The sequence below is a fragment of the Brassica oleracea genome, chromosome C1, assembly GCF_000695525.1.
Source record: "Brassica oleracea var. oleracea cultivar TO1000 chromosome C1, BOL, whole genome shotgun sequence".
NCBI lineage: Eukaryota > Viridiplantae > Streptophyta > Magnoliopsida > Brassicales > Brassicaceae > Brassica > Brassica oleracea.
The window spans coordinates 43,634,606-43,649,473 of NC_027748.1; the positions used below are offsets into that span (position 1 = coordinate 43,634,606).

Sequence of the window (14,868 nt, forward strand, 5' to 3'; positions counted from 1 at the left end):
AATACAAATGTAGAATGTGGTTAGAAATTTTAAAACAACACTGAAGATTATAGGCTTTGGTATATAAAGTATTTACCAAAAACTCAATATTTTCGAAAGGGTTATTAACACATGGATTTTAAGAAAATTTCAAAAAAAAAAAAATATTGTTTTAATGCATAGTTGCATCCTGGACTAACATATGATGATGTTCAAAGAGGTTTGGAACTTTTGTTGTCTTCGTTTTTCAAGAAAATAATTATTTTATAGTAGTTATTTCATCGATTTAGGGAGTATTATGAAATTTTACTAAATTAATTGATAAACAAATTATAACGATTCCCATATACAATGAAAAAGATATTAAAATAGATTAATACAAATGTAGAATGTGGTTAGAAATTTTAAAACAACACTAAATATGACAATAATTGTTTTAAGCATATTTGCACCCTGAACTAACATATGATGATAGTCAAAGAGGTTTGGAACCTTTTTTGTCTCTATTTCTCTTGAAAATAGTGATTTTATAGTGGTTAATCCACCGATTTACGGAGTATTACGAATTTTTACTAAATTTGTTGTTAAACAAATTAAAAAGATGTTCATGTACCATGAAAGAGAGTTTAGAATACATTAATACAAATGCATAATGTGGTTAGAAATTTTAGAACCACACTAAAGTATATGTTTCAATATATAGATAATTTAACATAAAACTCAATATATTTGTATGGGGTAACACATAGATTTTGAGAAAATTTTAAAAAATATGACAACATTTTTTTAAGCATATTTGCATCATTAAATAACATATGATGATGGTCAAAGAGGTTTTGAACTGTTTTTGTCTTTATTTTGCTTTAAAATAGTGATTTTATAGTGGTTAGTCCACCGATTTAGGGAGTATTATGAAGTTTTACTAAATTTGTTGATAAAAAACATAGAACGATGCTCATGTACCATGAAAAAGATTTTAGCATAGATTAATACAAATGTAGAATGTGGTTAGAAGTTTTAGAACCACACTAAAGTATATGTTTCAAAATATAGAGCATTTAACATCAAACTCAATATTTTCGTAGGGGTGTTAACACATAGATTTTGAGAAAATTCAGAAAATATGAAAATTATTTTTTTAAGCATATTTTCATCCTAAACTAACATATGATGATAGTCAAAGAGGTTTGGAACCTTTTTGTCTCCATTTCTCTTGAAAATAGTTATTTTATAGTTGTTAGTTCACCGATTTAGAGAGTATTATGAAGGTTTACTAAATTTATTGATAACAACAATTAGAAAGATTCCCATGTACCATGAAATAGAGTTTAGAATACATTAATACAAATGTAGAATGTGGTTAGAAATTTTAGAACCACACTAAATTATATGTTTCAATATATAGAGCATTTAACATAAAACTCAATATATTTGTATGGGTTAACACATAGATTTTGAGAAAAATTCAAAAAATATGACAATACTGTTTTTAAGCATATTTGTATCCTGAACAAACATATGATGATGTTCAAAGAGGTTTTGAACTTTTGTTCTCTCCATTTCTCTTGAAAATAGTGATTTTATAGCGGTAAGTCCACCGATTTAAGGAGTATTATGAAGTTTTACTAAATTTATTGATAAACAAAATTTGAACGATGCCCATGTACCATGAAGCGTGTTTAGCATACATTAATAGAAATGTAGAATGTGGTTAGAAATTTTAGAACAACACTAAAGTATAGGTTTCAATATATAGAGCATTTAACATAAAAATCAATATTTTCCTATGGGTTAACACATAAATTTTGAGAAAATTTTAAAAAATAGAACAATATCTTTTTTTAAGCATATTTTCATCATGAAATAATATATGATTATGGCCAAAGAGGTATGGAACATTTGGTGTCTCCATTTCTCTTGAAAATAGTGATTTTATAATAGTTAGAACACTGATTTAGAGAGTATTATGAAATTTTACTAAATTTATTGATAAACAAAATTTGAACAATGTCCATGTACCATGAAAGAGTGTTTAGCATACATTAATAGAAATGTAGAATGTGGTTAGAAATTTTATTACAGCACTAAAGTATAGGTTTCAATATATAGAGCATTTAACGTAAAACTCAATATTTTCGTATGGGTTAACACATAGATTTTGTGAAAAATTCAAAAAATATGAAAATATTTTTTAAAAGCATATTTGCATCCTCAACTAACATATGATGATAGTCAAAGAGGTTTTAAACGTTTTTTGTATTTATTTTGCTTTAAAATAGTGATTTTACAGTAGTTAGTCCACCGATTTAGGGAGTATTATGAAGTTTTACTAAATTTGTTGATAAAAAACTTAGAACGATGCACATGTACTATGAAACAGAGTTTAGCATACATTAATACAAATGTAGAATGTGGTTAGAAATTTTATAACCACACTAGAGTATATGTTTCAAAATATAGAGCATTTAACATAAAACTTAATATTTTCGTAGGGGTTAACACATAGATTTTGAGAAAAAGATAAAAAAAATATGACAATTATTTTTTTAAGCATATTTGCATCCTAAACTAACATATGATGATAGTCAAAGAGGTTTGGAACCTTTTTTGTCTTCATTTCTCTTGAAAATTGTGATTTTATAGGGGGTAATCCACCGATTTTGAGAGTATTATGAAGTTTTACTAAATTTATTAATAACAATGATTATAACGATGCCCATGTACCATGAAATAGAGTTTAGAATACATTAATACAAATGTAGAATGTGGTTAGAAATTTTAGAACCACACTTAAGTATATGTTTCAATATATATAGCATTAAACATAAAACTCAAAATTTTCGTATGGGTTAACACATAGTTTTGAGAAAAATTCAAAAAATATGACAATAATTTTTTTAAGTATATTTGCATCCTGAACTAACATACGATGATGGACAAAGAGGTTTGAAACTTTTTTTTTCTCCATTTCTCTTGAAAATAGTTATTTTATAGCGGTAAGTCCACTGATTTAGGGAGTATTATGAAGTTTTACTAAATTTATTGATAAAAAAATTAGAACGATATCCCATGTACCATGAAATAGAGTTTAGAATACATTAATACAAATGTAGAATGTGGTTAGAAATTTTATAACCACACTAGAGTATATGTTTCAAAATATAGAGCATTTAACATAAAACTTAATATTTTCGTAGGGGTTAACACATAGATTTTGAGAAAAAGATAAAAAAAATATGACAATTATTTTTTTAAGCATATTTGCATCCTGAACTAACATGTGATGTTGGTCAAAGAGTTTTGGAACCTTTGTTTTCTTCATTTCTCTTGAAAATAGTGATTTTATAGTGGTTAGTCCACCGATTTTGGAGTATTATGAAGTTTTACTAAACTTTTTGATTAAAAAATTAGAACGATGTCCATGTACCTTGAAAGAGAGTTTAGTACACATTAATACAAATGAAGAGTGTGGTTAGAAACTTTAGAATAACACAAAAGTATAGGTTTCAATAGAGTATTTAACGCAAAACTCAATATTTTCGTATGGGTTAACACATAGATTTTGTGAAAAATTCAAAAAATATGACAATTATTTTTTTAAGCATATTTGCATCCTGAACTAACATGTGATGTTGGTCAAAGAGTTTTGGAACCTTTGTTTTCTTCATTTCTCTTGAAAATAGTGATTTTATAGTGGTTAGTCCACCGATTTTGGAGTATTATGAAGTTTTACTAAACTTTTTGATTAAAAAATTAGAACGATGTCCATGTACCTTGAAAGAGAGTTTAGTACACATTAATACAAATGAAGAGTGTGGTTAGAAACTTTAGAATAACACAAAAGTATAGGTTTCAATAGAGTATTTAACGCAAAACTCAATATTTTCGTATGGGTTAACACATAGATTTTGAGAAAAATTCAAAAATATGAGATTAATTTTTTAAGCATATTTGCATCATGAACTAACATATGATGATGGTCAAAGAAGTTTGGAACCTTTGTTGTCTCTATTTCTCTTGAAAATTGTGATTTTATAGTGTTTAGTCCACCGATTTAAGGAGTATTACGAAGTTTTACTAAATTTATTGATAAAAAAATTAGAATTCTGCCCATGTACGATGAAAGAGAGTGTAACCTACATTAATAAAAATGTACAATATGGTTAGATATTTTAGAACGACACTAAAATATAGGTTTCAATATATATAGAGCATTTAATGTAAAACTCAATAGTTTCGTGGGTTAATACATAGATTTTGAGAAAAAATATAGATTTAGAATGGTAGTTATATTTTAATGTGGGAGCGTAACCCGGGCTTTACGCCTGGCAGTGGACCATCGATTCAGTTTGGAGCTAGCCTTCAGCTTCGGAGAGCGAGGACTCGAAGCTGCCACCGGTGATTCTGAATCAGGTTCGGGATGTCCTTGTCGTGAATCCAGCGTGAAATGATCAACACATTTGTCTGTTTACGTCTCTCCATCTTGTTACGCCGGTCTCAATTCTTATCCAATCACGCCGCCCCCAAACACTTTTTACCCCTAAATTGAATTTTAAGCGTTTCAATTAGGGCAAATCTCCAAAATAGCACCTTTCTAAGTTTATATCACAAAAATATCACTCAAAAACTAAAATGACCAAAATAGCACCTTTCTAAGTTTATCTTTTTTTTCTTTTTCAAAATTTGAAATCTTATCCCCAAAACCTCATTTCTCAACTCTAAACCCTAAACCCTAAACTCTAAACCCTAAACCCTAAACCCTAAATCCTAAACCCCACCCTTTAACTCTAAACCCTAAGTTTGTGACTTTTGATAAAACATTAAGTGCTATTTTTGTGACTTTTGACTTTGAGTACTAGTTTGGAAACAAAAACTTGATTTAGTGTTATTTTTGTCTTTTTTTTCTTTCAATTACCTTTTGTTTTAGCGTTTTACCATTAGATTTTGACGGAAATGTCCTCATTTGATACTTGGGTTTTCAAAAGTCCAGTTCAATCTAGTTAGGCTTTATGGTTGTCAGATTATTTGGACCTTAATGCAAAAAAACAGCCCATATGGGTGGAGGAGGAAGCGATTCTTCTACATGTATTATTGCTTTTGGGCTTCTTCGTCTGAAAACATAATTAATTATATGTCAATCTCAGTACAATATGAGAGGATTTCAAGCATATAAAGATTAAAGATGGTGGGGGAGAACATCCTGAGTATATAATATACTACCTTTACATAGGCCCGGGACGGATCGGATATCCGGATAATTTTAAGGTATCCGGATCCGGATCCTTATCCGGCGGATCCATAATATTACTATCTTTATCCGGATCCAGGGTTTTCGGATATCCTGGTATCGGATATCCTCCTAAAAATTGTAATATCCGACGGATATCCGAATCCGGATTTGGATCCTTAAAATAAATAAAAATAAATAAATAAAAAATAATATATATATATATATATATATATATAATATTAACAATAATTTAAAAAAATATATATATAATGTCTTTAATTATTTCTATGTATAATATTATAAAATTTACATAAAATTTATATATATTATTATAAAAATGAAAATATATTAAATAAAATTAATTTTTATATATAGATATTAATAGTTTTGAAATATTTATTAATAAAACTTACGGATCCGGATATCCGGACTTAAAAATTAAGATATCCGGATCCGGATCCGGCTTTGACGGATCCAACATTTTATTATCCGGATCCGGATTCGGCCCCTCCAGATATCCGGATTTTCGGGTCGGATCCGGATCGAATCCGGATCTCGGATAAAAGTCCCAGGCCTACCATTACATGCTTAGTCCCTGTATATTACAGAGAATTTTTGAAATATATGAACAAATAAATTAGTACTACATGTAACAAATGGATTAGTATATATGAATAACATAAGCCTAAAGCTAATTGATAAAAAAAGGATGGGTCCTAGAAACCTCCCTTAACATGATCCTTTCATCCTTTGCTTTCTCTTTCTCTTTATATGAGGGGTTGATGATGAGATCCCCAAGGAACTCCAAACTCCTTTGTTATTGATCTCTAAATCTTTAAACAACAAAAGCATTCATCATCATAACATAAGTTCACGATCCAATAGAAAGCATATATGTGATCAATCCTCTTGGTGGAGTTCGTTTGTATATACATGTATTTATTTGATCCAACCGCAGACGCAGCTGCAGGATTTAGTTTGGAGATGGCCTTCCCTCAACATGCTTTTATGTTCCAACAACGTCATGAGGACAATAGCCATGATCAACTCCCCTCTTGTCCTCCTCCTCATCTCTTCAATGGTACTACTATCTATATATATATATATATATGTCCCTACATATATAGAATATAGTCGTATTTAACGTATTTGTTGTCTTGTTGGTTTACATAGGAGGAGGAAACTACATGATGAACAGATCTATGTCGTTAATGAACGTGCAAGAGGATCATCATCAATCAGTTGATCATGAGGAGAATTTATCAGACGATGGGGAACATATGATGCTTGGGGAGAAGAAGAAGAGGCTACAATTAGAGCAAGTTAAGGTATTAGAGAAGAGCTTTGAGCTAGGGAATAAGCTGGAGCCAGAGAGGAAGATACAATTAGCTAAAGCATTGGGGATGCAACCGAGGCAGATAGCGATCTGGTTCCAAAACAGGAGAGCTAGGTGGAAGACTAGACAACTCGAGAGAGACAGTTTGAGTCCCTTATATCCGACAATGATTCTCTTCTTGCCCACAAGAAGAAACTTCTTGCTGAGGTATAATATATATATATATATATATATCTAACTATCTGTCTCTAGAAAAAATTAATCGAACTTTTGGCTTAATTTTTGGTTGGGTCATTTAGTTTTACTTTACAGTATTAATAAAGTAAAATGAATCTCATAAATTATAATTATTATTTTTTGTTTGAAAAAAAATTATAATTATTATTTTTTGTTTGAAAAAAAATTATAATGAAAATTTGTTAAGAAAGTCTTTAAAAATCGTTTTGGATTCAGTATTTCAGCTTATATTTTGGGTTTTAGGATATAAAAATAATACCTGATTTTTTACTTGGATTGCGTCATGAATTTATCAAGTTTATATATGCGTTTATATTATAGTAGGATTGGCGTTAAGCATCCCTAGCGGTACGAAAAGAGTCTCATTTAATATGAAATGCAATAAATTATTCTTAGGCTTTTAATGATCCAACACTATGAGATGTTTGTCAAAAGACAGTGGGTGTTTTGTTTTTAAGTAAATTGTTCTTGATCATTGTATACATTTAATTAGTGCATTCCCATATACGACTATCAAGCCATTGCATGTGCAGAACGCGCCAACCATAAGAGAAAAATACAATATATTTAACAATACTATTTTTGGGTTTTCAAATGATTCTGCTAAAATGTGATAGTTACTACATCTCTAAATATAACTTGTGGAAATTTCTAAATTCTATAGGCTTACTGAAATTGAAAATTCTGATACAAGAACGGTTATTTTAAGTATATTTGTAGTCAATTTTCCAAATATTTTGCTGTTACTTCAAAAAATATTGAAATAGATATTATTTAAATGTCATTTAGAAATGTAACCATGACTCATGAATCCAAAAAACGTATTCGGACTTCAAGTGCATCAATGAACAAATAGTGTTTGAATTTCTAAAACTTAACATTTGATATGTGTATGATGGTTAAAGGTAATGTCATTAAAGAACAATGATTGTAATGAAGGAAGCATAATAAAGAGAGAAGCAGAAGCTTCATGGAGCAATAATGGAAGCATTGAGAATAGCTCAGACATAAATCTGGAGATACCCAGAGAGACCACTACAACACATGTGAGCACGATCAAAGACCTTTTCCCTTCATCGATTCGGGCATCTACACATCATCGTCAGAATCATGAAATGGTTCAAGAAGAGAGCCTTTGTAACATGTTTAATGGCATTGATGAAACTACGACGGATGGTTACTGGGCATGGTCTGATCCAAACCACAACAACCACCGCCAATTCAATTGATTAATGATTTTATAGCTCGAATGGATCACCACCATCATGGCATTATCATCACCACCATCGTCAGCATCATGAGATGAGACACTTCATCTCTTATTTGCATTTGACTATTTGAAATTATATATTATTACTCTTTTAAATTTAAATTGTGATTTATTTGGTTTCTTTGGATTTGTAGAGCATTGGTGTATAGTGGGAAAAATTGTTGTTTAATCGAATTGATAAATTTAATCTTTACTTTTATGAGCAAGTTATTGTAACGCCCCGACCCGCCCACGGCTAATGGGCCATCTACGTCCGCTCTTTCGGTCCGTGGGTTCCATCCCGCCTGACAGTCGGTCCGTTAATTTTCCAAAGGCTCGAAATCACTGTTTACTGACCCTGCAATCACCACCCGACTTTTTTCCCTTGCTTTGGTCTCATTCGCATGCTATCGCAAATCACTTTCCGATAGGTCACTCATCCTTCCACTACTCCAGCTCAAGCACGCTTAACTCTAGAGTTTTTTCAAGATGTATTCCGGAAAAGGTAAGTCAACTTTGGTGACATAGGTAGTCAAATCAATTCTCTTAAGCATTTTCATATATCACAACTCGGGATGTTACAGTTATATATATGGATCAAGAGTTTACAAGCTAATCGTAAGATCATCTTATACTTCTTTGCTAGTGACTGAAAAATTGGACAAAAAGAGAAGCATAGCATTGTCATTTAGCAAAAGTTAATATGAACACACGCTAATGTACAGTCTAACCTTCTATGACTCTGATCCCAACCTTACCAAGATTTATAAATTACGTTTCTTTCATTTCCAACATTTTCCAAAAGTAGTCTCTTTTTTTTGGAAGACTTTCCAAACATAGTCTAAATGTGTATTTTGTTGTGTGGTATATAGAAAAACTACTTTCTTTTATCCGATCAAAATTCTCCCTCTAACCAGTTGGGTGGGACTAGAAACCATGACCTCGTCAAATTTTATTATAATAAAATGGAAATGCCATAAAGTACGAATCAAGATCCATAAATACGAAAACCAAAATCAGAATGAGGAAGAAAAAGATATCGTGATGTAAGTCTATTATTTCTTGCATTATAGGTGTATCTGCTTCTTGAGATCCTAATTGCCATGTTATTGTTAATATATATTTTATTGTTTATTATCTTTGCAAGTTGCAATTTTAAACAACGAACTTATACTGAACTACAAGTTTACAATATATGCCAAAATATTACTGAAAACACACTTGCATCTAATTCGTTATGGACGAATACCATGCGTCACATACAGTCTACTGTCTACATACATACTTGATACCTGCTTGAATAGATGGGCCAAATATTCAGGTTTAAGCACATAACGTAATCTAATCACCTCTGCTTATAAGTGAATGTACTATATTGTAATTTTAGTGTAATATATAACACGAAATGCATATTCTTCTGTCATTGATGAATATCTCCGATATTCTTCCTGGTAGCCATTCAGCAAGTGCTGCTAGTTGAGCGATTAGCTATATATGTATATATGTAAGTGCTATGTTTCTTAATAACCAGTTGACAATGTTGATATATATATATATATATATATCTTTCTTACCAGATTAGAACCCTTATTGTTAATTTTATAAAGTTATAACATTATATCATATGTGTGAATATATTTGTACATACATGTATGAACTGTAGTTGTTGGAATCTAGATATACCATATTGGCGTGTGGAATACCCGGCCTCTCAAGTATTCGATGGATATGGAGTGCACGTGGTTATATATGTTGATGGATAAATCATCTCATAAACTAGTTTTGTGTGAAAAGCAAAAAAAAAATATTCTGCAACTATTACAATATTGGGTTGATAACAAATTAACAAAACATTAGCGCAAAAATATATTACAATATTACTAGCAATACTTTCATTTAATAGTATTACAGTTGATTTAATATTAAATTTATGTGCAATTAAATAAATATATACAATGGGCAAATTATTAGTTCCTCTCATTTGTAAAGCCAAACTTCATGGGGCCAATATGAAACCTCCTTATAACGTTCATGAAACCCTAGTTCATGTTTCAATATCTCCCTCTGTTTAATCCCAAATCCTTCAAAATGCTCTGGATTATGGATCCATATCTCTTTTTCTTTGGTGTCCGCTTAATCCTTCTGTTGAATTTCTTAAGCTTTTTCTCATAAGGTTTTAGACTCTTACCCTTTTTGTGAGCTTCTCCGAGCTCATCCAACACCGTCTCAGATTTGGTTAACTCATTCACCTGGGTTTCCAAGCTCTTAAGGTTGGCTTTCTTTTCTTTCAAGTCTTCTGCGATCAAGTCCTTGGCTTCATCCAGGTCCTTTTCAATTACTTTCTCCTCTTTATCTCTTTCTTTGTCTTTGTCTTGGTCTTTGTCGTTTTCAAGAACTTTTTCGTCTTTATCTCTTTCCTTGTCTTTGTCTTTGACTTTGTCTTTGTCATTTTCAAGTACGTTTTCGTCTTTATTTCTTTCTTTGTCTTTGTCGTTTTCAGTTACTTTTTCTTCTTTATCTTTTTGTTCGTCTTTATCTGTTGAACGTTGAGCCTCAGAGACATGTAGAAAGACAATAAGAGCGACAACGAGAAGCACAATAGAGATCTTTGCCATGTTTTATTATTACTTTTCCCTCAACTTAATTTGAAACAGATCGAACTTTAATTTGTTAAAAGGGAGATATTAAATAAGAGGATTGAGTTCGTGTGTTCATTTCTTAAATCATTTGCAGTTTTATCTATGCGTAAAAATAGTAACCTTGTTTTGATGGTCAACGAATTGTGTTGACTTCTCCGGTCATCCATTTATTTCGCAAATGTTTTTGGTAGTCATCATTTCAAAAACTTCAAATTTAGAACCTTCAATTATGGAAATTCAAAAAGAATATTCTTATCTCCTCTATATATAATATACTTCCTCCGTTTCATAATAGTTGATGTTTTGTAATAGTGCAAAAAGATTAATAAAATTACATTTTCCTAGAAAATTTTTTTAAAGATATAATTTTAAAATCAGTTAACCAATTATAAAAAAGACTGTAAAATCTAATTGGTTGAACAGTTTCCAATAAAGCTAAAATTAGCTTCTTTAAAATCTCAAAACTTCTTTAAAATCTCAAAACTTCTTTAAAATCTCAAAACTTCATGTAAATTGAAACAAAACAAACCTTCTAAAACATCATCTATATTAAAACGGAGGAGTACTAAATATGGGTCTGTGCGCGTTGCACGAATTTTGTTTGGTGCAATAATTTTGTGAAATATATAAAAAATAAGAAACGTTTTTACTAGAGTTTTATGACCTTTTGCATATATTTTTATGAAACTTAATTTAGGAATAAAAAAAAAAATTTTCCCACATAAATTCTGATTAGTATTTATAATTTAATAATCATGGTGCCAGTTATTAACAACCTTGTACCTAGGTTTAAACAAAATACTCAGACCAAAGATCTAAACCAAACTTAATCTGGAAAAATAAAATAATTAATAACAACGATATACACTCCTCATATAATGTTTGTATTAAATTGCTATGTTATTTTTCTTGTTCAAACATATTTAATGTTTAGATTCTTTTAATTTTCTAGTTTAGATATTGCTTAGATTATGTAGCCATAAAAGTATATGCGTATGATCTTCTTAATTACTCTTTCTTGATCTTCTCAGGGATCAGCCAAACAATATCAAGGAATCGTTGACTGGTTGTAAGAGAGGAGGGAGCTTCTGCTCTCTTAAAGGTGCGCGCGCACACACACGTACAGTATTCTAGAGTTGAGCAGGTTTAATACTACAAAAACACCGCTAGTTCTTGCACGGAGTTTTTACTTGTAAGGTATTGGGCCAAGAGTGTTGTGGATAGGTATTGGAGGTTCAATCTTCTTTGGTGTGTCCCTGAGAGCAGGAAGAGAAACATTTGCCCAAAGACGGTTAAAGAATCGAAAGAGGCGTGAGTTTCTGGCAGCAGATTCTTGAGAGTACCCAAGGTGCGTTGGGCTAGTGGTTTAGTGCTTGGAGTAGGTTCCATTGCACCCCTAGTTCGATTCCCATGGGGAGGGGTGCTTTACGCCATGTTCACGGTATCAGCGCCGGCCGGCCCCGGGCCTGGGGGGGGATTAAGGCCGAAGGCCCGAAAAAAAAAAAAAAAAAAGATTCTTGAGAGTAATAAAATAAATGAAAAGTAATACTGTACCGAGTTCTATGTGATCAGACTGTGCAAAGTAGGGCTTAGATTTTTTTTATCCGGGATCCGATCCGGGCCGGATCCGCTCCGAAAATAGGATATATGGGGTGTCCAGATCTAGATCCGGATAGTAAAATATCAGATCCGTCGAATTTAGATGCAGATCCGGATATCTTAATTTTAATTTCACATATCCGGATCTGCATCCAAATTTCTTAAAATATATTAAATTATATATTTTATTAATAATTATAGTTTATATATTAATATTACATAAAATTAGTTTTATAATATAATATTTAAAAATTTAATAATCTTCTTTATATATATTTTTCAAGATTTTGTATAAATATTTATTTAATATATTATTTTAAAAAATTTAGAATTTAAAAAAAAAAAAAAATTATTATTTTTATTTAACGAATCCGGATATTCGCGGATAATACAATATTGCGGCGGATATCCGGGAGGCACAGATCCGAATCCGGATACTAATATCACGGATCCAACGAATCCGGATCCCGATACCCTAAAATACCTTGGATACCCGATCCGTCTCAGGCCTAGTGAAAAGTACTAATTGATCCAAAAATAATTTTAATATAATTAATATTTTTAATAATAATATAAATTAATTTTAGTATAATTAATTTACTAATAAAATTAATGTCTTAATAATAGGCATGTGTAAAAACGTGTACAAAATATTTATCAATACCACCAGAATAAATTTTTTTTACACATTAAATTTTACTTACATTTACTTGTTGGATTTACCATGAATTTCTGTAAAAATAGGTAAAACATGGAAGAAATACATACCAAATATATAGTAAAGAAGTGTTAACTGAACCGAAAATATGGATGAATTAAATATTCAGCTTGAATGATATTATTAAAGCTAGGCAATAAACGTGCACGATATTGTGCAGGAACTCATTTTATAAAAAAAATGAATATACCTTATTTTATAATGTATATATTTTATATATTTTTTAATATTTTTTTGAGAAAGTCATTGTGTCACAACGTAGATTACATATGTTTATATTCATTTATAGATAATATTATATATATATATATATTATATTTTTTATATTATAACTAAAACACAATTTCATCAATACCAATTAAATTATGGGGTTTTTGCCAAAACTAACCCACAACTTGATTTTAACCCCAAACTTATACCCAAACTTGAATCAAATGCAAAACTAACCTAAAAGCCTAGTGAAATTACAGCTCAGCCCCTTGTGACCAAACAAAAAACAGAAGCCATTTTTACGAATATAGCCCTAGTAAATCGTCTGAGTCATCTGAGATGTTGGAAGTCGTCTGGACGACTGAAGTGTAAGTCGTCTGGTACCGGTTTATTTTAAAAATAATTTATAAATCTTGTAAAAAAATATTTTGATGCGTGAAAAATAAAAATCAAGTAATTATAAACAGTTTTAAGTGATATAAATTAAGATATGATAAAATTGATTTGTTTTGAAGATAGATGAGTGGAAGTAGTGAATCATGAAATACTTTGGTTTAGGAGTTTGGCAAACATATGTTGTAGTATTGTATGTATTGTTAGGGTTAGATTTTGGAAAACTAAAATGTTTTTTTCAAAAATTAGTTTTCACCTATATGTGTTTATTTATGTGTATAGTAAACACTTTTCAAGTTTGATTTGATTTTATGAAGTCTTTAACTAGATAATTAAGTTTAGGGGTTATGTTTAGGGTGTGGACGACTTATATTTCAGTCGTCTGTTGAATAATTTACTCGGACGACTTACATTTCAGTCATCTGGTGAAGAAATTAAAACAGATGACTGACATGTAAGTCGTCCAAATATTCCCGCCTAAAATTTTTTAAAAAAAATATTTTCCCGCTTAAATAATTTAAACCAGACGACTTACTTGTAAGTCGTCTGGAAAATCTTCTATTTTAGTTTCCCGCTAAAAATATTTAATTTCCCGCTAAAAATATTAAACTCTTCTGGACGACTTACATGTAAGTCGTCTGTTTTAATTTCTTCACCAGACGACTGAAATGTAAGTCGTCCGAGTAAATTATTCAACAAACGACTAAAATATACGTCGTCCGAGTAAATTATTCAACAGACGACTGAAATATAAGTCGTCCACACCCTAAACATAACCCCTAAACTTAATTATCTAATTAAAGACTTCATAAAATCAAATCAAACTTGAAAAGTGTTTACTATACACATAAATAAACACATATAGGTGAAAACTAATTTTTGAAAAAAACATTTTAGTTTTCCAAAATCTAACCCTAACAATACATACAATACTACAACATATGTTTGCCAAACTCCTAAACCAAAGTATTTCATGATTCACTACTTCCACTCATCTATCTTCAAAACAAATCAATTTTATCATATCTTAATTTATATCACTTAAAACTGTTTATAATTACTTGATTTTTATTTTTCACGCATCAAAATATTTTTTTACAAGATTTATAAATTATTTTTAAAATAAACCGGTACCAGACGACTTACACTTCAGTCGTCCAGACGACTTCCAACATCTCAGACGACTCAGACGATTTACTAGGGCTATATTCATAAAAATGGCTTCTGTTTTTTTGTTTGGTCACAAGGGGCTGAGATGTAATTTCACTAGGCTTTTAG

The 14,868-nt window shown here is 30.5% G+C and overlaps 2 protein-coding genes across 2 annotated transcripts; one reads left to right on the plus strand and one right to left on the minus strand.

Moving 5' to 3' along the window:
• Positions 1 to 6,142: 6,142 nt before the first annotated feature.
• On the plus strand, positions 6,143 to 8,011 carry LOC106302850 (homeobox-leucine zipper protein ATHB-20-like). The gene is given in 4 exon segments (XM_013739260.1): positions 6,143 to 6,290; positions 6,383 to 6,685; positions 6,688 to 6,752; positions 7,688 to 8,011. Coding segments are annotated over 4 exon segments (840 nt in total).
• Positions 8,012 to 9,866: 1,855 nt separating this feature from the next.
• Positions 9,867 to 10,724, minus strand: LOC106300998 (splicing regulatory glutamine/lysine-rich protein 1-like). Its single transcript, XM_013737298.1, has one exon. It carries the CDS (start codon positions 10,644 to 10,646, stop codon positions 10,083 to 10,085), a length of 564 nt encoding a protein of 187 aa, XP_013592752.1. The 5' UTR covers positions 10,647 to 10,724; the 3' UTR covers positions 9,867 to 10,082.
• Positions 10,725 to 14,868: the final 4,144 nt, after the last annotated feature.

What these genes read in the sequence shown, in the direction of transcription:
- LOC106300998 (XM_013737298.1), bottom strand. Translation starts at nt 10,646, where the DNA reads ATGGCAAAGATCTCTATTGTGCTTCTCGTTGTCGCTCTTATTGTCTTT.